At 43.3% G+C, this 25,013-nt stretch overlaps 2 protein-coding genes across 3 annotated transcripts in view; both read left to right on the top strand.

Annotated features, from left to right (window-relative positions):
* LOC105534955 (heterogeneous nuclear ribonucleoprotein A1-like) overlaps window positions 1-22,343 on the top strand; it is a 46,564-nt gene extending 24,221 nt beyond the window's left edge. The window contains exon 4 of the mRNA XM_011973889.1: window positions 20,927-22,343. Within this exon, the coding sequence (XP_011829279.1) occupies window positions 20,927-22,076 (1,150 nt within the window). The 3' untranslated portion in view covers window positions 22,077-22,343. The remainder of the gene's footprint in view (window positions 1-20,926) is intronic.
* Window positions 1-25,013, top strand: part of DAB1 (Dab, reelin signal transducer, homolog 1 (Drosophila)) — a 1,330,586-nt gene that overhangs the window by 199,237 nt on the left and 1,106,336 nt on the right. The gene's annotated exons all lie outside the window — the stretch shown is intronic.

Below are 25,013 nucleotides of genomic sequence, written 5' to 3'. Positions count from 1 at the left end.
CTACTCTGTCATACATATAATTCTCACAGCAACTCTGTGAGTGAGGTCTTGTTACTCCCATCTTGCATATGATGAAACTGAGGATTGGAAAAGTTAAGCAATCCACCTACTGTCATAGAGATGGTAGGTGGCAAGACTGCACTTTGAGTCCAGGATGAAAACTAGGTTTTTTGGCTTCTGCTTTGTTGTTTTAATTTTGTAAAATGGGATAATGACAGTAACTACCTCCATATTGGTGTGAAGATAATGTGAGATAGTGGTTGTGAACCAGTCAACATTATGAATGGCCCAAAATAAATATTTAATAACTTTGCTCTGCTGATGACAATATTCATCTTTCTCAAGTTTTTAACAAGCATCAAATTAACTAATGGGTGTGAAAAAAATGTAAGGAGCGAAGATCATTCATTGAGATATCATAAAAAGAGTTCATGATGATTAATTTATTTAAAATTGCAAAACCTTCCCTACTACCCCCCCACTCCACCCCACCAACAACATTTGCTATCCCCTATCCTGTTTTATTTTTCTCTGGAGGACTCCTCACCATCTAACATGGCATATTTTAATTATTTACATTTTAAGTTTTGCATGTTCCTTACTAGAATGTAAGCTTCATGAGGGTGGGAATTCTAGCTGGTTTTGTTCTTTGTTGAATCCCCCAGGCCTAGAATGGTGCTTGGAAATAATAAATGCTCTATAAATATTTGTAGAGTGAATGATGAATTCACAAGTTAATTAATCAACTATCCATGAGAAAAATGAGAATTCAGGTCCCTTCCATCCCTGAGATCCTGTGATTCTGTGTGTTTATATGCATTTTTTGACTGTTCCTACTTTTGAAGGATACAGGAGAGTGGAGAGTCATCTGTCTCAGTTATCGTGATGGCAAAATCATAGCTTCGGCATGAACCTCAAGCCGTGTGTAAAACTTACCTCATCATGAGCATAATTTCCACGTGTTCATTCTTCAGACTCGGGTTAGTGCTTTAAGGCGACTTCCATGTTTGGTTTGGCATCACCTGGTGAACCAAACATCGATGCCATATCAAAAAGCAATGACACCTTGCCTTTCTCACCACAGACACTTGGAGGAGCCACGGCACAGTCCTTGCTCACCCTTCTCTTCGCAGCCCAGCAGCGGGAACTCCAGTCTCCCCCCCACCTACACACACACACACACACACACACACACACACACACACACGCACGCCATTCTCCTTTGATGGAGATAGAATTCCTATTTCTTCTTCACATGGATTCTGGATCTTCCCCATCCATACTGTGTGTTCTCCCAGGATAGTACAGATCACATCAGAGAATTCTTCCTCAGCTGGATTAGCAACACCCTTCATTTCTTCAAGAATACAACACATGAAAGGACTTCATTCTTTAAAAGCAAATGTAGATTTTCCTCATTTCCTCTTGCCCATCTGGCCATTCTTGCTAAGCCCCTGAAAAGGCCCTTCTTGGTGTCCCCAGAGCTCTGTTCTACTCCCCACTACCACATCACACTACACGTCCTCTCATAGCTGTTCCCTCCACATCCCTGGCTGCAACAACCAAGGCCATGCTGGCAGCTTCCCTGTGGTCCAGGCTCTCTCTTGAGCTCCAGACCCTGACTTCTACTTGTGAACTGGGTGTCTCCACCTAGATTGCTCTCAGGCACCTGACACTCAACATTTACACATTTAATTCAACATCTGTGCCCTTGAGCCTTCCTTCCTACACCAGCGAACGGCTACTCCATTCATCTGGTCACACAGGCCAGGGACCCGTGTTCCAGTCTGACTGTGACCTTCCATCCTTCTCACTCGTGTCCCACTTCTGGGCCTCCATTGGCCTTCTAGAGATGTGGATTTAGCGTCCTGATGAGTCCCGAGTCTAGCCACTCATCACATGCCTATCCTAGCCACAGGCCTGCATCCCATCTCACACAATATACTTCATCCTCCTGTCTGCCTTCATCCTTCAGTCTGCCTTCTCAAATGAATTCACTTCATTGCTGCAGAGAACTATTTCTAGAACACAGTTCCAACTAAATCATGCTCCTGGTTAAAGCCATTCTGTGACTTCTGCAGAAGTAAGACTGAGATTCTTGCCCCACTCCTGCCCCAGGTGTCTGGCTCATCCACTACTACTATCCTTAGCTTCCTCACCTACAAATTGCAAATATATATCCCTGTTTCATGAAGGTGTTGTGATGACCAAACCAGCAAATCTGTGTACTGTGTGACATCTTTGCCAGCATGATGTCTGGCACACAGTAGGTGCTCCACAACTGCCCAATTCCCTTCCGTGCGTCTTTCTGAACCAACATTTGGGATTGATCATAGAGTTTGGTGGAGATTTATCTTCTGTAAACTGAAACTGAAGCATTTTTAGCTGCCTTTCCTTTGCCCAGGCAAAAGCAGAATGCCACTCCCGCATCCCAATTCTATCTCTGTGATGACAGATCATCAAGTAATTAGGGCAGCAAGCATCTGAAATTGTGTCAGCTCCCTGATGGTTGGGTCCCCAAGTGCCTGGCCTAGTACTGAGCAAGGCATGAGCTTCTTTCCATGCTGCTTCTCTGGGCTGGGATGGCTGGAAGGAAGAGAAAGAGAATGCCTGGGGCACTGACTGTGTAGGCAAGGGCAGCAGCTTTCCATGTCTCTGCAAGAGGCATTATAGGTGGATATTTGGCAGGGAGGGTTAATGAAAAAAGCATGAGTGTTGGAATAAGAAAATGTGGGTTTGAAGCCTGACTCGAGCCCTCCACGTATCTAGTACATGTTGACAACTTTTTGAGCCTCAGTTTCCTCAGCTCTGAAATGGGGATAATGCCTTTGATCTCACTGGGTTTGTGGAGAGATCAAATTAAATAATGGATGTATTACATAAGATATCATTTCAATATGGAGACACTAATTATTGATATTAGGTGTGTTGTGCTGAACCTGCATTGAGGGACAGACAGTGACAGTCTCAGAGCAAGCTCCCCTGTCCACTCACTGTTTGGGTGAACTGGGGCTTGTTAATTAATCTCTCTGGGCCTTAGCATGTTTATTTTTAAAATAGGGACAATTGCCCACCACACTGCATAGGATGGGTTATGTATGTATTCTTGGTAAGCCGTAAAGTACTAATGATAGTTATAATTCTTGTTATTTATGCTAATCGTGGTAGACAAAATTAATTATTCATCTTTGTTATGAAATCAGGACAGTAAGTACTATTGTTTTGGAGGACAGTGCCTCGGTTGGAAGCCTTGGACAAACTTAATCTCTGTGTCTGTTTCTTCAAGTATGAGGTTAAGAGTGCAAGTTTGGTAAGCACCTAAAACAGTGCCTGGTATACAGTAAGCAGTCAATAGATGTAAATGCTCAACAAACACATGTTGGATAATTTAATGAGTGAATGAAAAGTTATGTCATGGAATTATTTTGAAGTCTACATGGAATGAGACTCTGTATTATGTACTGTGGAGTGATGCACATAAGAGCATATTACTCTTTGACAAAGCCGTCATATAGCATGTCCAAGCCTACCAGAATGACTTCCTTCAACATCTCTTTGTGTGCTCTTCTAATGCAACAAGGATGGACTCTGCACACCCAGCCCTCCAGGGTCAGAGCCCTGAAAGCCTTGTGAAGCCCAAGGAGACTGTGGTGTTGTGTGTCACACCAAGCATAAGTGACAGTAGTGAACACATTAGAGGTGCAGTTTGCCTTTCTTCATTCCCACTCATTCTCATGCTGTCTAATTTGGAAGAACATTGGACCCAAGAGTCAGAGATAATGGTGCTTTTCTTCTTTTTGTTTGTTTGTTTATTTATTTATTTATTTATTTATTTATTACGGAGTCTCACTCTGTCGCCCAGGCTGGAGTGCAGTGGCACAATCTCAGCTCACTGCAAGCTCCGCCTCCCTGGTTCGCACCATTATCCTACCTCAGTCTCCCGAGTAGCTGGGACTACAGGCACTCGCCACCGTGCCCAGCTAATTTTTTTTGTATTTTTAGTGGAGACAAGGTTTCACCGTGTTAGGCAGGATGGTCTCGATCTCCTGACCTTGTGATCCACCTGCCTCGGCCTCCCAAAGTGCTGGGATTACAGGCGTGAGCCACCGTGCCTGGCCAATCATGGTGCTTTTAACCTATAATCTTTCTTTTGAGGTTCTGAAGTGTTCCAGAAATCCAAACAGACATCTTTTTGAGTTTTGCTATGTTCCTGACAAATAGTGAATGAATGCATCCTTTTCCCCGCTGTATGTAGGTGAATTAAAGAAAGAAAACACTACTGCATGGAATTGGAAAGCATTATAGAAGCCTCCTACCTCAGAACCGTAGAGATGCAAGGACCCTTAAAGGTTTCTCCTGCAACCTTCCACCGAGTTTCCTCCACTTCACCCCTGGCTGCCAGCCTCTATGTGCCAGGATACTTCCTGTTTTGTCTGGCGTCTCATCTGCACTAGTGCTCTTCATGGACCCAATGTGAGCCTTCCCTAAATTTTACCTTCCTTGGAGTCTCACAGTAGAAAACTTGTCCCTCTCCTCAGCATCTCCACTTCAAATGTTTGAGAACTGTATTCCTGTCTTCTCGTCTTCTTTCCTTCTGGCTAAGACTGTCTTTAAATTCTCCATACTATCTTATTGTTTGTGATAATAGTATATAAAATTTGTTGAGATAAAGATTATTATGTGCCAGGCACTGTCCTCAATGCTTTAGTTATTTATTTTAATACAGCAGCTTGTGTGTATGGAACACTCATTATCCCCAGTACAACAGCTGTGTGTATATGGAACACTCATTACCCCCCACTCATTGTACATATGAACTGGTTGAGGCCTAAAAGGAGATGGCAATAAACCCAGCTAGTATACGTATGGCTAGGATTTGATTCTAGAGTGTTGGCTACAGACTTTTCACTCTTAACTCATAGACTGTATCTCCCTTACTTTTTAAAAAATGCTCCTAACAAAATAATATAGATAGATTGATTATAGATGGACAGGTGGAAAGGTAGAAAACGGACAGGTGAAAAATAAGTGATTCCAGCGTCTCATGGTATCTGAGGAGCAAGACTCTTGCCCCTTGAGCTGGACTCTGCCTCTATTAATACAGCCAGGGATTTGCACCCGGGGCAACAGCACAGTGCAATAGTCAAAGGTGCCACCCAAGAGCGCAGATGCCTGAATTTGAAGCCTGGGTCTACTTCTTACTCATTATGCAACCTTGGCCTCTTTCATCACTTGGTCTTCTCCATCTTATTTAGGATTCAGCTCAGTTGTCACTGCCTCAGAGATTCCTCTACCATCACCCTTGTGGTGGACACTGTGAGGTGCCATCCAGAAATTCCTTAAAGATGGGACTTGTTGGTCCAGCTTCTGAGAGTGCAGTGGGCAGACAGCTTGCACTTGCTAGCCTTCTCTGGGATTGCCTCGGCTACAGGGAGCTGCCTTGCCCAAGGTCATATCCTTCCTCTGATAGCCCTCATCCAATAACTTGTTGATGTGGAGGTATCAGGTCAGGACAAGTCTGCATGACTGTTCAAGCTCCAGGACTCCCTCAGGGTTGGCCAAGACTGTCCCTGGCCTGCAGTGCAGCTCGACATCGCCCTCTGCTGACCCCTGCCTCCTGTTCCCCCTCCACAGATGTAGATTCCAAGAGCACCGCACATCCTGATACACATCCTGCATACTACTCTGTCTTGGTGTCTGCTTCAGGGGAGCCCTCCAACTTGACCATGGCCACTGCGCCTTCTCCGCTGGGAGGGACCATCTTGTTCCATTCTCACCCTTTGTATCGACTCACGAAGTACATTTTCTTTTCAGTACAAATCAGAGTCTGTCATGAACTGAATTTGTTTATTGCTGGTTTCCCCTCACACCCAGTTCCCTTTACTAAAATATAAGAGTCTTTTATTTTAGACTCTTTTCTTTTTAAATCCAGTTTTATTAAGGTTTACTTGTATGGCATCGTGACTGTAGTCAATAATACTGTATTGTATACTTGAAATTTGCTAAAATATAAGATTCTTATCTTCCTCAAAGGCATTCAATAAGTATCAGTTGAATTAATACACTATAATATAATGGTTAAATTCATCCTGCATTTGAAGCTAAACATCCTGGGTTCAAATCCTGATTGTGACACTTCCTAACCAGTGATTTTGCCCAAGCTTTTAAATCCTGGGAACTACGAGTACTTGGCCTAGGGCATGCATAGCACAGGGTAAGTGCTCAATAAATTTTAGCAATTAATAGTCAATTCATTCATGGGGTTGTTGTGAGGATAAAACAAGATATTATATGCAATTGGCATAGGTACCATAGTACCTAACTCAGAATAAGCCCTCAGCAAATTTATCTATTGTCATTACCAACTGTCCAAGTTAAATGCCTGGAAAGCAAGTCGGTGGCCTCAGCTTTGGAGTCCCCTGCAGTGCCAGGCACCGCACTGAGTAGACTGGAGGCACAAAATCAAGCCTCGTGGGTTGACGAACAATCCTTCCTCCTTCATCCTCTAGGGCAAGGAGTGGGCTGTCTTTCTTCTGAGCACTCCACAGCGCCTAACCCACTGCCAGCCACACAGCAAGCACTTCACATGGGCACTTTGAAAAGCTGGTTTGAACTGAATTTCAGTGTCATTAGGATGCTAAAATGTGGTCTCCATGGTGACTCCCAGCCCAGCAGTCTGAGGAAGGTGCTTCCAGATCTTGTGGCTGGCACACTGCAGCCTCTAAACACATGCCATATTTTTTCGCATTTCTCAGACAGATTGTGGGTTGTGTGTTCATTAATTAAGATGAGAGTAATTGGTCCCAGCAAATAGTTTGTACATCAGCTTGCAAATTGTGTGCACTACGAGGCCCTGTGGTTCTTTCTTCCCTATCTCATATCTCTATAGCTGGTTCCTTGGCTCCTGACTGTTTCCCAAAATCCCCAGCCCCTCATTTTACTGTAATAGTTGAGGAATAAAGGGAGAGTAGGATTTAACATGAAATTTCTTTGGCTTATTGTAAGTCTATTCATGCTCACGGAGGGAAGAAATAATAAACCCCCTCATCGGTATGCAATACTTTGTGATTTTTAACAAATGCTTTTACACATGCCATTTCATGTATTCCTCACTTTCTCACGGGGAATCAGTTATTATTATTGTTAAAGCTGTTAAGGGTTCAGTGCTATAGAGCACCAGTTTTATCTTCTCCACTTAGCCGCTGTAGAAATGGCAGCTTGCGTGGGCTGTCCACCTGCGGCTTTCCCATTGTGAAATATGGTGATAACCTAGGACCTACTTCATGGGGTTGAACTGGGGACTCGGCGAGATAATGCAGAGGAAGCACAGACACCACATAGTGGGCTCTCCATGTATTTTGTTGTGAATATGCCCATTTTACAGATAAAAATTCAGGGCTCTGAGACACCCAGTTGCTTGGCCAAGATCTCTAGCTTGCAAGGGGCTTGATAGATGCTAGACTTCAAGCTCTCTGATTTCTAAATAGACACTCTTTCTACTCCATGACCTTAATTCTGGCTACCACAGACTGAGTCTGTGCCTAGTGTGGGGTCCGGGCTATACACTGGACTTTAGGTTCTAGTGCTTCTGGTCTACAGAGTCCTCTCTGAAAGGTTGTTATGTACAAGGATCCTTGCTCCTATGAAACATTTCCTCTGATTTTTTCCTATAGCAAGGCTAATTTGCAGCTGTTGTAAAGATGTCATTTTTTTTCTTGCATCACGAAATGACTCACACCCCTCTTCAGTTATTGTACCCCAAGGCCATTATAACATTCTGTTATTTACAGCACTGTGACCCCGGAGCAGCCAAAAGGCTCTGCTGCTTGCCTTATTTTCTATAATTATTTTGTTCTTTTCTATCCCTAAAACAAGCCTGTTGGTGCCAATGGAATGGGCCTTTTCGGACAGTCTATGGTGAAGGACCAGAGAGCCCCAGGTAGTGAGGACCGTGTTGTCTTCCTTATTCCTGGGCAGTATCTAGTAGAGTGCTTTGCACATGGTAATCCCTCAATCAGTACTTGTTGTATGAATGAACAAATAAATCAGTTGGTTGATAAATCAGGGTTATGAGTTCATATGCTGAGTTTGGCCCTGGCCTTCTCTGACTTTTCAGCTCTATCAGTCAACCCCATGTTCACATGCAGTTGTCTCATTGTGTGCTTTCCTGACATTTCTTGCAAATCACTCACCCAGATCCCGGTGCATGTTCCTTCAGACACACCTGTGTGAGGGAGAGCATGGTGTGTAGTATCTACTCATCTCAGGGCTGAGAAACTTTCTCAAAGCAGAAAGCCATCTGGGTGACTAGGTAGGCCCTCCATCAAATGCCTCACCTGATGGAGCATTAGGGCTGGAATTCCTGGCACCATAGTGAGTGTCCTCACCCTGCACCAGGAACAGAACCTGGGGAGCTTGCCATGTCTCCCCATGCCTTGCTCTGTGACTGTGGATTCTGTGGAGCAGCAGAGCAGCAAGACGAAAGATGGATGTTTCAAAGAGGAAGCAAGGATAGTTGTATGGAAGGTCTTGGAAGCTGGAACAGCAGAGGCAGGTGGCCAGGGCCTTCCCAAGAAGCCCTCCTTGAATCTTGCATGGGATTCTACCATTTGAAGGTAACTAAGACACACATATAAAACCGCGCAATAGAGGAGAAAGCCTTGGCAAAGCTGTAGTGAGACTTGCACTCTAATTCTTGTCTTGCTACTTATGAGGTCTGTGACCTCTACCAAGCCCTGTAGCTTTTTGAGCCTCCGTTTTCTCATCTGTCTAGTGCCATAAGTTATCCCTGCCTGTTGCTATTGTGTAGAACAACCTGAACAAGGTGATGGCTATGGGGAGGGTTTGAGAAAGACCGCTTATGCTACATAAGACAAACTGCAAGTGTTATTGTAGGGCAGTGAGGAGCTATATATAGGATATTTTAATACAGAGAATGTTCCCTGGATTAAATGGCTTCTTATTCCAAGGAGAAAAATTAGTTCTAGCCCAAGGCTAGTCATTAAATCAGCAAAATGATTTTTGGGAGCCTCAGTTTCCTTACTATTTGAGATGGAGGTTAGGTTAAATGACCTTTAAATTCCTACTAGGGGCACGTTAGGGTAGATACTAAGCTCAGTTAATTTGTGGATAGCAGATTAACTACATGGAAAAGAAGTCTCTCTCCATCTTGGGGAAAGGAAATCACATTTACTGATACCTGCTCTTTGTCAGGTAGTTACATTCCCTACCTCATTTAACTGTCACACAGTCCTACGAGGTGCAATAAGCCCTGTGGGGATACTAAAGCTTTATCAGCCTTTATTACCCTCACTCTACTGAGAAGAGAACAGCCTTAGAGAATGTTATGGGTAGAGCTGTACCCCTCCTCTCACCCCAAATGTATATGTTGAAGTCCTAACATTCAGTACCTTAGAATGTGACTTTGTTTGGGAATAGGGTCATTGCAGATAGAGTTAGTTAGGAGATGCCATTATGAGGGGCCGGGGAGGGGGTTGTAATCCAGTATAACTGATGTCCCTATAAAAAGGAAAAATTTGGACAGACGGACAGACGCAGTGCCATGTGAAGAGGAAGGCAGAGATCAGTATGACTCTTCCAAAAGCCAAGCAATGCCAAAGGTCACCAGAAAACTACCAGAAGCTAGAGGAGAAGCCTGGAATGGATTCATCTCACAGCCGTCAGAAGGAAATAGCCCTGCCAACACCTGGATCTGGGACTCCTAGCTCCTCAACTGTGAGACAGTAAATACTGTTGTTGACGTCACCTGGTTCGTGGTACTTTGTTTCAGCGACCCTAGAATACTAAGACAGAGAGGTTAAGTGACTTGCTCAGGGTTGCAAAGCTAGAACTCACTCCTGGGTCTTTTTCATTCGAAAGCCTATGGATTTGTCACTGCCTATTGTCTGATACCCTGAGGTGTTGAGCCCATGTGTGTGAAAGAATGGGGTCAGTGAGGACGTTTCTGAGCCCATGTCAGATCTGAGCATCCTCTGCCCTGGCCACGACTGGTCCTCTCCCCTGCCAAAGGGAGGGATGGAGGCCCTGAGGACCCGGGGCTCTTCCTTCTTCATCCTTCTTGCTGTCAGCACTGGAGGAAGCAGCAGGGAGGCAGGCAGCCTCTGGCTTGGCTGGCTTCCCCAAACAGTGTCCTCCCACAGTTAGATGTGGCATTATCCTGCCAAGGAACCAGATGCTCCACGTTGTAATGTGATGTCACAGCAGGAAAAGGTGTGTGAGCAAAGGTAATCATGGAAGACACTGCTCGGGCTAATGTTGCCTCTTGCGTAACAGCCCACGGCTGCTGGCCCAGGCAGCTGAGAATTGGCAGTACCCTGGGACTTCTGCACACTCACTTCTAACACTTGAGACATGCTTGTCTGTTCGCAGGCCAGGACTTTATGGGCCCTTGGGCAGGAGACCCCGAAAACCCCACAGAAGGTGCAGAAAGGGCAGCAACAGAGGAACTGTCAAAATAAATAAATAAATAAAGATCTCCTGGGCACCCGCATTTGCTCAATTTACTCTTCCACTTACCTACCCTGTGAGGCGGCTTTCACCAGTTGCTCTTTACTCTGGGGAGCAAATGAGCTCAGAAATGTGAGGCAAGTTTTCCAAAGTCATACAGTAAGAAGAAGGAAATCGAAGGTGAAAAACTGGTCTATCTACAAGAATCTCTATGCTCTTTTATCCACAGCACAGACCATAATACACATAACTGTGGGCGTGATTCTGGCTGTCTTCTGTACCTCCTCCTTACCTTAGAGAACCAGCAGAGAAGTCTGTTGGAGAGAGTTGGCTTTTGATTTTCTTCTTAAATTGCAGATCCAACCACATCATTCAGCAGGTGAGCCCCTACTGCCTGTGAGAGATGTGTGGACTCCTTGGCCTGGACTCGCCTGACATTTGGCTCCTTTGCCGCCCTTCCTCCTCACCCTGCTGCTCTCCCCACACAGAGGCCAGCCTCTGGAATCCTCAGACTGCCCCTTTCCCGAATGTGTGCTCTCCCTACTTTGCTCAGCCTGCTCCTCCCGGCTTGGTGTGCCCTCCCCTGCACTACATGAAAAATCCTGCTCATTAGTCAGAAATCAGTCCTCTTTGTGCTACCTTTCCGGGAGCTCCCAGGAAGTTCCAGCACAGTTGTCAGGGCCGTGATCGTTGCCTAGCATAGGGACCCTGAGTGTCGCCTCTGGAGTCAGACTGCCTGTTGTTACATCCTTTCTCTGACATTTCCTAGCTGTGTAAGCCTGGAGAAATTGCTTAGCCTCGCTGTGACTTCTTGTGAAATGAAGATGACGATAATGAGTGCTTACTCCATGAGATTATTGGGCAGACTGAAAATGGCAAGCATATAAAGCACCCCATGTAGTGCATTGGGCTATTTTTAATAGTCTTGCTTGTTTATGCCATTAGACTGTGTGCTCCTTGAAGTTGAGGACTGCATCTTATTTCTCCTTTGTAGCCCCCATAGTTCCTAAATGGAGCCTTGTGACCAGTTGATAAACCTTTGCTAAACAAAAGAAAAACATGTGCCTAAATAAAAAGAGATGACAAGATTTATAGTAGCATGTGTGTATCCAGTATCAACCAGGTGATAATAATACTAATAACAGAATTACCCAGTATGTTTATTGAGTGATTACTGTGTGTCAGACACCGTCTTAAACACTTTGCCTGTTACCTCATTCAATTGTCTCAACAACCTTCTTAAGTAGTGACTGTCATTTGTGTTGCCATTTTATGGATGAGGAAACTGGGGTATGTGGATTGCAGTGACTTCCCTATGGTTAAACAGCTAGAGTATAGCAGAGATGGATTCAACTCAGGCTGCCTGGCTGAGAGCCCATGCTCATGGCCACCCCATTTTGCTGCTTCCAAGGAAGGTGTAATGGCAGTGATCAGCCCAGGGAGGCAAAAGGAGGATCTTAAAATAGCAACCCATGCTAAGAGGCAGGACACAGTGAGGGAGACAGGCAGGGGCCGGCTGTGTGCAGAGCAAGAAGGTGGGGCTGAGACCTTCACTGCAAATGGCCCTGGTACAGTCCTCACTTTTCTCTGTGAGTCAGTCCAGTTGTCTTAAAGGAACTGAGATAGAGCAGATGGCCACAGATGTACAGGTGTGTTCCTCCTACCTGAAGGCAGGAAGATGGGTACCATGGAGCCTTCCTTTTATTTTGTGTTGTGTTCCTGGCAACTAGCAGAAAGCCTGGCACTTAGTACATATTTAATATACAAGATAGTTCAATGAATGTGTGAGGATTCAGGAACTCCAGGATTTCATAGCATGAACAGATATGCAATTTCCATTTATTTTACTTTAAACCTCTTCTCATCTGTCTGCCAGAAAGCCCAAGTTAGGGGAGAGGATGCACATCTTTCCGTGATGAGATTTTGCTTATCCAAGAAGCCTGCATCTCTCATCATCAGCTCATGCATAGCCTTCGAGAGCCCTGCACTTCTGTAGCTCCAGCGGGTGGCATTGCTATGAGTGATGAAGCCCCTGGATGGTCTCAGTGGTGAGCAAATATTAACACTTTGAATCAATTGCACCTTCTTGATGACTGGGAAAACTGTTCGGAGGCTGGCAGAGAGTTATTGCACCATGCAACAGTCGAGCGTGGTTGATATAGTGGGAGCGAATGGCATAAATGAGTTTAAGGCTAAGATGGATTTGCACTTGGAAACTGAAATCATGCAATGGGGTTTGCTGGTGGAATTGCAAAGTGCACCTGGAAGAATGCCAAGAATAATGCAGATGTCTCAGCCCGTGCTTTTCATTGTAGCCAACTACAGAATGGGAAAATTAATTGTACCTGCCTCATAAGGTAGCAAGTTGATGTACATGAGTTAATGTAAATAACTTAGAATGGTACTGAGTATGTAGTAAGCAATTAATGAGTGCCACTCAGCATTAACACATACTAGGCACCCATAATACAACTAAGAATAGACGGATTGGATTATAAGATGGAGAGGGTTGTCCTCACAAATCCTACAGTGCAATAAATGGTGTTACAACCAGTCACATAACAGTGTTGCAACTGTTGTGCAATGTGATAGGTGTGATGGCAAAAAGACAGAGTGTAGTGCAACTCAGAAGAGAGGCTACCCTAAGCTAGACCTGGATGATCAGGGAAGGTCTCAGGATAAGGCGGCACAATGTGAGGAATAGCAAGCAGGAGGTGGTCAGGTGGAAAACAGGTGAGAGGATGCTCCTAGGCAGCTTATACAAGGACCTGGAGGTGAGAAAGACCGTGTTCATTGTGGGCACTCAATGTGGAGTTAGTGGGTATATGTATTCCCTAAAGCTGCCGTGACAAAATACCACAAACTGGGGTAGCTTAAGACAACAGAAATTTATTCTCTTGCAGTTTCTAGAGGCTAGAAGTCCAAAACCAAGGTGTCGGCAAAGCTATACTCTCTCTGAAGATTCTGGGGAAGAATCCTTCCTTGCCTCTCTCTATCTTCCAGCAGTTGCTAGCAGTCCTCAGCATTCCTTGGCTTGCAGCCGTAGTGCTCCAGTTTCTGCCCCTGTCTTTACGTGGCTGTTCTACTTATGTGCGTGTCTTGGTTTTCTCTTCTTATAAAGACAACAGTTATTGGATTAGGGTGGTTTCTAATTTGTCCTATTGGACTCGATCCTATTGGTCTAATTCAATAGGATTAGACTCACCCTAATCCAGTTTGACCTCATTTTAACTAAATACATTTGCAAGAATCCTACTTCCAAATAAGGTTATATTTTGAGTTTCTGGGTAGACATGAATTTTGAGGGGATGCTATTCAACCCAGTACAATGGGGGTGGCCAAGGGGAGTAGAAATGATTAAAAGTGAAAAGAAGACAGGAATCAGATTATGAAGGGATTCATAATAAAAAAATAATAAACATTCATGGCACTTACAATATATTAAGCACTGTGGTAGGCACTTTACACATGTAATATGCACACTCCCATTGAAAGAGGGAGAATCAGGTTGACTGAGGCCAGAGGGGAAAATCAGAGTTTACAAAGTGTGTCATCAGTTAGGGTCGTAGTAGAAAATAAAAGGTACACTGGATTAGAGTAATTCAAAGAGGGTTTAATAAAGGGATTGTTTAAGTGAGCAGAGTATAGGGAAAACATAGGAGATAGAGCAATGTGCAGGGCTGCTACCACTCCTGGAAATGGATGGTGTGGGTGAGGGAGCAGGTACTGGAACTAAGACCAGGAAGTCCTGTGAAGAAGCCATCTTGAGCAGAGCAGTGACTTTTGGTTGAGAAAGGACGCCATCCCAAGGTGACGACACAGGGAGGAAGCCAATGGAGTGAATACACTAACTTGGTCTCTTGTCAAGACCCTGTTGGCCTACCTCAACCGGAGGACAAAAGAGAACAAGAGAGCCTATGGTGTAGTTCACACGGATAGCATCCTGGGGCTCTGGGCTGAGTGGAGAAGCCTGGAGCATGGATCTGGAGGATCAGACAGAAGACATCTTGCACTGGGGCATTGTTGAGAAGGCAGAGCCTGAGAGCCAGAAAATGGGGAAGTTAGGTTGTGATGAGCAAGGTGACATAACCCAACATTAAGAATGCACATGAGGTCAGGCACGGCAGCTCACACATGGAATTTTAGCACCGTGTGAGGCCAAGGGAGGCAGATTGCTTCAGCTGAGGAGTTTGAGACCAGCCTGAGCAACATAGGGAGACCCTGTCTATACAAAAACTACAAATAATAATAATAATCACTGGGCGTGATGGCACATGCCTGTGTTTCCAATTACTTGAGAGGCTGAGGCAGGAGATTCACTTGAGCCCAGAAGACAGAGGTTGCAGTGAGCCAAGATGATGCCACTGCTCTTCAGCCTGGGTGACAGAGTGAGACCCTTTCTTGAAGCCCTGTGATCACTCACCCTCATTCCCTATAGTACTAATATAGATTTATGCATACATTAATCTATTCAGCATGTATTTGCTGAGCATCTAGCATATGTCCATCACTGGTCAAACATATAGTGGTAAACAAAGCAGACAAAATTCTCTGCCCTCAAGGAGCTTACATTCTGATGGGAAAAGTAGATAGTAAACAAATAAAGACAATATACTGACTGTCAGAAGATGATTAAGTGCTATGGATAAAAACAAAGCAGAAAAGGGAAAGAGGGAGTATCAGGGGTGGGGTTGCAAATGGAAATAGAGTAGAATGAAGGTGATATGTGAGCACAGATCTAAATGGAGTTGAGGGAGGACACCATTCTGATACCTGGGGGATGAGGATTCCAGGTAGAAGGAAGATCATGTATGAAGGCTACAAACCAGAGCATGCCTGGAGCATCTGAGAAGAAGCAAGGATGTGCATGCTGGGAACTGACTGGGATGAGATCAGAGAGGTAACAGGAGCCAGATCTGCAGATCCTGTGGTCTTTGAAGGTCTGTGTTCTGCATGATACAACAGCATATTCTGAAATCCTGGCTGTCCTATGTGAACATTGCTCTCCCATCTGTAAAATGGGGATAAGAGTCCTCATTTTGCTTATCTCCAGTGGTGTTTGTAAGGGTCCAGTGAAAAGATGGGTTATGGTATAGCTTTGAAAATCATTAAGTATAAGGCAAGATAATGTTTGTATTGCTTAGTAATTTTGCCTCAGGCCACCTGCTGCTGAGTAGAAAGGCTGCCCATGCCTTCATGAATGTGGCTGTGCTGGACCATTGCTTGACAGCAGGTTGTCATCTTTTCACACAGAAACTCATCTTCCTCCTCTCCTGGGCCTCCAACTCCCAGGCCTCATTTTTAAAACAGCAATTTCTCCCCACTGTGTTTCATGCCCCAAACCTCCTAAGTGGAATTACAGACCAGTAACTCACAGTAGCCTGTTATTTATCCTATATGCAATAAAGACTTTCTGTAGGTTATAGGAAATAAATGTGTTTTTTACTATCATCTGTAGTTCTTATTAAACTTATCCCCATGGTGAGGAAATATCTTTGTGAGACCAAGCAGTTTTATGTCCAAACAGCCAATGAGCTGATAATGGGTTTTATGTCTAGCTGTAACCAGCAGCATTGCAGGCAGCCCTTCTTTCATTGCAGTTAGGAGATGCAGGTTTCTCAACCCATAGCGTGTAAATACTTCTTGTTAATTTAGTGGTCCATGCTTTTAAATAGAGTATCTGGTGTCCCCATGCATGCCTATTGGCTGAAACACAAAATCTGAGATGCCTTATGGAGCTAAAGAAAGAAACCTGGACCAAAAATGAATGGTATGAGGTTATGAAATAAAGATGGAGGAGTGGAAAGAACTCTTTGCACTGGTAGAGTCTTTAAGCCATGAGAATTTTAAAATTGTAGATATAGGAGTTACTCTGTTATCTCCTCTCGGCAGAGAAATGGAAGGAGAAAGGCAGCTAAAATTGCTTGCTAATTATTCAGACAGAAGCAACTTCTCATTCCAGGAAACTAAGACTTAGCATCTTTATCTGTGAAACAGGGATGATAATGCCATACTCCTAGAATTGTGATGCAAAGAAGTCAGCACAGTGCTGATGCCCCGTATGTGTTCAACAAAAAGAAAGCCCTGACTTTTAGTTCTAGTGTTATTCTTCCTTGCTAACTTCTTCCCTCTTGTTGTTCCCTTCAGTATAGCATACAAGTGAAAATAACTAGCAGGCAATAATGTGGGGCCATGGTTTAGGTGAGAAGACAGGAAGTGAGATCCAAACAGAGATCAACAGCGAGTATGGTTGACACCATGGGAATCTCACACTTTTATCTGGTAGTACGGCATTGGTTTAGCTTGCAGACTAATTTCACAGAGTTATTTAAATGTAAATATACAAATTGGGTTTCTCTGCCATAGCTAGGAAAGGGAAGAAGGAAATGAATCTATGTTTTTTGGTTACTACCATGTGGCACCTACTTTCATACATTATCTTTACTATATTTCCAAAAGAATATAATTTCCATGAGAGCTGAAATTTTGGTCTGTTTTCATTTACCATCTGCTATGGTTTAGTTATTTGTCCCCTCCAAACTTCATGTTGAAATTTGATGCCCAGTGTTGAAGGTGTTTGAGTGATGGGGGCAGATCCCTCATAAATAGAGTAATGCCCTCCCTCGGGGGTGAGTGAGTTTTTGCTCTAAAATTCCTTCAAGAGCTGGTTGTTGAAAAAGAGCCTGGCACTCCCCAGCCCCTTGCTTCCTCTTTCACCACGCCATCTCTGCACACATGGGCTTTCCCTCACCTACTGCCTGCCTTGAGTGGAAGCAGCCTGAGACCACTAGATGCCCAATATTGAACCTTTCCACACATCAGAATTGTAAGCCAAATGAACCTTTTCTCTTTACAAATTATCCAGCCTCAGGCATTCCTTCATAGCAAAACAAAATAGAAAAAGAAAACTGGTACCAAGAGTGGGGTCTTGCTATAAAGATAGCTGAATATGTGAAAGTGGCTTTAGAATTGGGTAATGGGAGATGTTTGGGTCATGGGGGTGGGTCCTTCATGAATAGATTAAGCCTTTTTTGGGAAGTGAGTAAGTTCTTACTCTATTAGGTCCCATGAACGCTGGTTGTTTTAAAAACCCTGGCAGCTCCCCACTTTCACTCTTGCTTTTTCTTTCACCATGAGACCTCTACAAGCTAGCACTTCTTTGCCTTCTGTAATGAGTGGAAGCAGCCTAAGGCCATCACCAAAAGCAGATGTTGGCACTATGTTTCTTGTGCAGACTGCAGAATTGTAAGCCTAATAAATCTCTTCTCTTCGACAAACAGAGAGCCAAATCATGAGTGAACTCCCATTCACAATCGCTACAAAGAGAATAAAATACCTGGGAATCCAACTTCCAAGGGATGTGAAGGAACTCTTCAAGGAGAACTACAAACCACTGCTCAATGAAATAAAAGAGGACACGAACAAATGGAAGAACATTCCATGGGCTCATGGACAGGAAGAATCAATATCGTGAAAATGGCCATGCTTCCCAAGGTAATTTATAGATTCAATGCCATCCCCATCAAGCTACCAACGACTTTCTTCACGGAACTGGAAAAAACTACTTTAAACTTCATATGGAACCAAAAGAGAGCCCACATGGCCAAGTCAATCCTAAGCCAAAAGAACAAAGCTGGAGGCATCACATTACCTGACTTCAAACTATACCACAAGGCTACAGTAACCAAAACAGATACATAGACCAGTGGAACAGAACAGAGGCCTCAGAAATAATGCCACACATCTACAACCCTCTGATCTTTAATAAACCTGACAAAAACAGGAAGTGGGGAAAGGATTCCCTATTTAATAAATGGTGCTGGGAAAACTGGCTAGCCATATGTAGAAAGCTGAAACTGGATCCCTTCCTTACACCTTATACAAAAATTAATTCAAGATGGATTAAAGACTTAAATCTTAGACTTAAACCATTAAAACCCTAGAAGAAAACCTAGGCAATACCATTCAGGACATAGGCATGGGCAAGGACTTCATGACTAAAACACCAAAAGCAATGGCAACAAAACCCAAAATAGACAAATGGGATCTAATTAAACTAAAGAGCTTCTGCACGGCAGAAGAAACTACCATCAGAGTGAAAGGCAACCCACAGAATGGGAGAAAATTTTTGCAATCTACCCATCTGATACAAAGCTAATATCCAGAATCTACAAAAACTTAAACAAATTTACAAGAAAAAAACAAACAACCCCATCAAAAAGTAGACAAAGGATGTGAACAGACACTTCTCGAAAGAATACATCTATGCAGCCAACAGACACATTAAAAAATGCTCATCATCACTGGCCATCAGAGAAATGCAAATCAAAACCACAATGAGATACCATCTCACGCCAGTTAGAATGGCAATCATTAAAAAGTCAGGAAACAACAGACACTGGAGAGGATGGGGAGAAATGGGAACACTTTTACACTGTTGGTGGGAGTGTAAATTGGTTCAACCATTGTGGAAGACAGTGTGGCAATTCCTCAAGGATCTAGAACTAGAATTACCATTTGACCCAGCAATCCCATTACTGGGTATATATCTAAAGGGTTATAAATCATGCTACTATAAAGACACATGCACACATATGCTTATTGCGGCACTATTCTCAATAGCAAAGACTTGGAACCAACCCAAATGTCCATCAATAATAGACTGGATTAAGAAAATGTGGCACATATACACTATGGAATACTATGCAGCCATAAAAAAGGATAAGTTATGTCCTTTGCAGGGACATCGATGAAGCTAGAAGCCATCATTTTGAGCAAATTATCACAAGGACAGAAAACCAAACACCGCATGTTCTCACTCATAGGTGGGAATTGAACAATGAGATCACTTGGACACAGGGCAGGGAGCATCACACATCCGGGCCTGTCGGGGGATGAGGGAGAGGAGGAGAGATAGCATTAGGAGAAATACCTAATGTAAATGATGAGTTCATGGGTGCAGCAAACCAACATGGCACATGTATACATATGTATCAAACCTGCATTTTGTGCACATGTACCCTAGAACTTAAAGTACATATGAAAAAAAAAAACTCTTCTAATTTTTTTTGATAAATTACCCAGACTCAAGTAGTCCTTTATAGCAACACAAAATGGAGTAAGACATCACAGTATTTCCCACACCTAGAACAACATGTAGCATGTAGTAGAGCATCAGTAATATTTGCTGAATGAACTATGGATACTTAGGAAAAGCTCAGCAAGGCAAAATCTATCAGCCATGTGCCACTGTTCAACTCATAAAAATAAAGCAATGCGATTAATTCTCTTATTCTACATAAATATTCATTAGATTAATGATTAATTCCTTCTCTTCATCACACTACCACATGTCTAGTCCAAAATCCCATCATATTTCACCTTTATTTCTGCTGTGACCTACACTTTGTTCTCCTCACCATAACTGAATACCTGTCTTACTGCAGAGCCAGAAAGAATTCAAAAAGAAATATAATATTACCCTCCTGTTTAATATCTTCTAATAGCTCCATGCTCTTTGAATATAGTACCAAACTCTTATAGGCTCACAAGAGCCTGCTGTATCTGGCCCGATAAATTTCAGCCTCATTGCTTTTTCTTTGTGTTCTGGACTGAGTTGCTTTCAGATGCTCAACTAATCTATGTTCTCTTTTAACTCAGGGCCTTTGCACATGCTGTTCTGTTTGCCTAGAATACTGCCTTATACACCCTCTACCCTTCTCCATACAACTCTCTATCTAGATGATCTCTACTCATTGTTATGGTCTCCATTTAATATCACTTCTTTAGGGTACCCTGCCTGAGACTCCATAAGGTTCCCAACTTCATGCCTTCATGGTGTCCTGTATGCCCCCTTTTCAAACACTTTTCTTTCCCTACCAGGCTAAAAGCCCCATGAAAGGAGAGGTGGATTCTATTTTATTCACTGCTCTGTGTGTGTGTGTGTGTGTGTGTATGTGTGCGCGCACATGAGTATGGCAGGCATATAATATGTGCTCAATAAGTATCTATTGAATAAATGGTGATCATGTAATACTAAGAATACCCTGCAATGTGAGGTATCATTTCTATTTTTCAGATAAGAAAACTAAAATCTAAAAAGACTAAATTTCAAACTCAAGGTCATATAGCAAATAGCATAGTTAAGAGTCAAATCTAAGTCTGGATCCAAAATCTCTTTCTTCTTTTCCAAAATAATTTTTCTCCAGCTCATCAAATACTCTACTTACTAGAAGGTCACAACCTATGTCATATAGTTGGTTCTAATTTGGAAAGAATTATAATTTACCAGACACAATCAATTCCTTCTCCAGTGATGCAGAAGGCCCCACAGAAGCTTTCAATGTGGTTGCTGGATGACTCTGAGCATAATTATTATAGGAAAGAAGTGCAAAAATAGTTCAGGTTAAGATACGTTTGTCAGCTTGCTCCTTTCCGCCCGTGGATGCCACCGATGCAGCATCGTTAAAGTCTCTCTTCTCCCTGCCATCATATCTAAGTCAGAGTCTCCTAAAGAGCCGGAACAGCGGAGGAGGCTCTTCATTGGAGGGTTGAGCTTTGAAACAACTGATGAGAGCCTGAGGAGCCATTTTGAGCAATGGGGAATGCTCATGGACTGTGTGGTCATGAGAGATCCAAACACCAAGCGCTCCAGGGGCTTTGGGTTTGTCACATATGCCACTGTGCAGGAGGTGGATGCAGTCATGAATGCCAGGCCACACAAGGTGGATGGAAGAGTTGTGGAAACAAAGAGAGCTGTCTCAGGAGAAGATTCTCAAAGACCAGGTGGCCATTTAACTGTGAAAAAGGTGTTTGTTGGTGGCATTAAAGAAGACACTGAAGAACATCACCTAATAGATTATTTTGAACAGTTTGGAAAAATGGAAGTGATTGAAATCATGACTGACCGAGGCAGTGGCAAGAAAAGGGGCTTTGCCTTTGTAACCTTTGACAACCATGACTTCATGGATAAGATTGTCTTTCAGAAATACCATACTGTGAATGGCCACAACTGTGAAGTTAGGAAAGCTCTGTCAAACCAAGAGATGGCTTGTGCTTCCTCCAGCCAAAGAGGCCAAAGAAGTTCTGGAAACTTTGGTGGTGGTCATGGAGGTGGTTTTGGTGGGAATGACAATTCTGGTCATGGAGAAAACTTTAGTGGTCATGGTGGCTTTGGTGGCAGCCATGGTGGTGGTGGATATGGTGGCAATGGGGATGGTTATAATGGGTTTGGTAATGATGGTGGTTATGGGGGAGGCAGCACTGGTTACTCTGGAGGAAGCAGAGGCTATGGATGTGGTGGACAGGGTTATGGAAACCAGGGCAGTGGCTATGGCGGGAGTGGCAGCTATGACAGCTTTAACAACGGAGGCAGAGGTGGCTTTGGCGGTGGTAGTGGAAGCAATTTTGGAGGTGGCAGAAGCTACAGTGATTTGGGTAATTACAATAGTCAGTTTTCAAATTTTGGACCCATGAAGGGAGGAAATTTTGGAGGCAGAAGCTCTGGCCCCTATGGCGGTGGAGGCCAATACTTTGCCAAACCACAAAACCAAGGTGGCTATGGCGGTTCCAGTAGCAGCAGTAGCTATGGCAGTGGCAGAAGATTTTAATTAGGAAACAAAGCTTAGCAGGAGAGGAGAGCCAGAGAAGTGACATGGAAGCTACAGGTTACAACAGATTTGTGAACTCAGCCAAGCACAGCGGTGGCAGGGCCTAGCTGCTACAAAGAAGACATGTTTTAGGCAAATAATCATGTGTATGGGCAAAAAAACTCGAGGACTATATTTGTGACTAATTGTATAACAGGTTATTTTAGTTTCTGTTCTGTGGAGAGTGCAAAGCATTCCAACAAAGGGTTTTAATGTAGATTGTTTTTTGCACCCATGCTGCTGATTGCTAAATGTAATAGTCTGATCGTGATGCTGAACAAATGCCTTTAAAAAAATAGTTCAGGTTATTTATGTTTCCTTTTTCCTTAGATGCCAGATAAACAGTTGTTGACTGGAATTTCAACTGAGGCAGAGAGATGACCTAGTTAAGTTCCTGGCCTGAGAGAGTGTCAGTAGAAGAGCCCATATTTCTCACATGTATGGAATTACATGAAGATCTTTCATTTATTCTGCTCTGCTGTGATTCAATGTGATTACTTTGACTAGTGAATCGAAGGTGGCTCTTTAATTATAAACAAGCGAATGGGTTAAAAAAATCAAAATTAATATCTATGCTTTAAATGAGAGGAGTGAAGGGGCTATGATAAAGGTTAGTAGGACACACGGGCTTGTGACTTCATTGTACCCACACCCCTCATTTGTGGGAGGCCACTCACCTGTACATCCACCAGAGGGCAGCAGCAGCAGCAAAGGCCCACCTCCCCTGTGCCACACTTCACGCCACGCCGTCCAACCACACGTGGCTATTGGGCACTTGAAATGTGGCCAGTGCCACTTGTTGAAATGATAACAGTTTGGATATATTGGATTAAAGAAAATATATTATTGAAATTCATTTCAGCTGTTTATTTTTACTTAAACGTGGCTAAGTAGCAAATTTAAGGTGACATATGTGGCTTGCATTCATAGCCCATGCTATATTTCTTTTGGGTGAAACTGCTTGACACAATCCATGGCATAATAAACAGAATTTCCAAAATAACTAAAGTTTGAATCTCATTTTCAGGCTATGTATATATTACACAAATATCATGTCATGATAAGAATTTGGAAGGATCTTGGAGCTTGTCCTTATTTTACAGCTAAAGAAACTGAGGCTCAAAGAGATGAAGCAACTTTGCCCAAGATCAGACCACCAGTAAGTGGCAGAGCTGGACTTTGGACTTCAGTTTCAAACAAAATCAGTTCTTCTCCACTCAGCGAGTGGCCCAGAAATTATAGGTGTCCGTGGACTTAGAGTGTACCTCTGAGAGCTCCCATCCCTCTATCCCCAGCACCAGTGGCTGGCACATGGCAGGAACTCTGTTCTACAGCATCCAGTCTGTGTGAGATGCTTTGTTTACTGCACCACACAAAGAATACAAAGACAGGTGCTGCTCAGGCTCTGTTCTCTGGAAGCTCATGGCGTAGTAGAGAAGATACCAGATGGACAGTAACCAATTAAAATCACAAAACAAGTTCTAGCAAAGTACCTTGAAACTAATATGGAAATGTGTTCAACTTCATTAGGAATTTTAAAAATGCAAATAAAAATAAGGATGTGACGTACTTTACTCACATCCTTCCTAGTTTCAGAGGGCCTTAAAGTAGTTCATAATCCTACCTTCAAAAAAAAAATCAACAGAAAATAAAATCAACAAAAGAAAAGAAGTTCTTCTTTCTGTAAATGTGTTCTGTGGGAGGGACAAGATATCACCCAAGAAAATGAGTTAGATGATATGAACATTTTAATTGCCATGATGTCCTTTGCATCAGTTTGCTTAGCTTTGAGAAAAGAAGTTAGTTACATCCAATTGGATATTTGATGTACACTAGGAAGAATATTTATCTTTATTTAGTTTAAGAAAATTCAAAATTCCCAGGCTTTTCTTGAGTGTCAAAATGGAAAACTTACTTAACAGAAGAAACCAAAACTTATTCTGTCTCCTGGTATCTACCACAGGACTTGACATATAACATGGACTCAACTCAATAAAGCCTTGCTGAATACAGGAAGGTACCTGTATTTATTCTGTGCCGGTTATGTGCCCATGTACCTTAACAGGCCTGTTTCGATAAATAAGGTCATTTAATAACCTTAATACCCTGAAAATTTTAGTCTCCATTTTTAGATAAATAACAGAAGCTAAAAAAAAAAAAAAAAAAAATTGATTATCTTGCCCAAATCCCTAATTACCAGGGAGCAGAGCTGCAATTTGGACCCATAATGTATTTTGTTCCAAAGCTTGCATCTTTATGCTGTGTGAAGGGATAGGAGAATAAAGGGAAAAAAGAGAAGGAACAAAAGGGAAAAAGAAAAAAGAGAGAAAAAGGGAGAGAGAGGAGGCAAGAGAAGGATGGAGATAAAAACAAAGATGCAAGGGAAGAAAGGGGTGAGTGAGTATGGAATTCTACCTCTTTCAGCACATAGTCTAAAAATAAAGATAAAGAGAAGGGTCAAAGCTTTCGTGGAAAAAATATTTCTGGCAATTTGGAGAGACAGTTTTTAAAACGACAGGTTAGGAATTCATCTACTGTCGAAGGCTTGGCTCTCAGAAGTTCCCCCAGGATGGTTTCTTCTCTTGCCACCTCATTATCGCCGGGAACAATCTGCATGGCCAGTAATGAGAGGATCTTAATGCCGGCAGTCTCAGGGGTGGGTAATGGCTCTGCTCGCGGAGTTGGGGTCACAGGTTCAGGCCTGGATGCTGTGGAGAGAGCTGTGCGGAGCTACAGACCGTCCCCCTGGACTGGCAGTCCATTAGCCCTTACCCCCTCAGCATGGCAGTAATGAGTAGGTGAGGCCCACTCCACAGCCCCTGCCAGCAGGCCCGTCAGAGTGTGGGTGTGGCCTCCCAGTGCCAAGTGCTTCCCGCTGCCAGCCCTGACCAACCTGCT

Source organism: Mandrillus leucophaeus, unplaced genomic scaffold (assembly GCF_000951045.1).
Source record: "Mandrillus leucophaeus isolate KB7577 unplaced genomic scaffold, Mleu.le_1.0 Scaffold14, whole genome shotgun sequence".
Lineage (NCBI taxonomy): Eukaryota > Metazoa > Chordata > Mammalia > Primates > Cercopithecidae > Mandrillus > Mandrillus leucophaeus.
The sequence above is the reverse complement of the archived record's forward strand: the minus strand, read 5'-3'. Positions and strand labels throughout refer to the sequence as shown.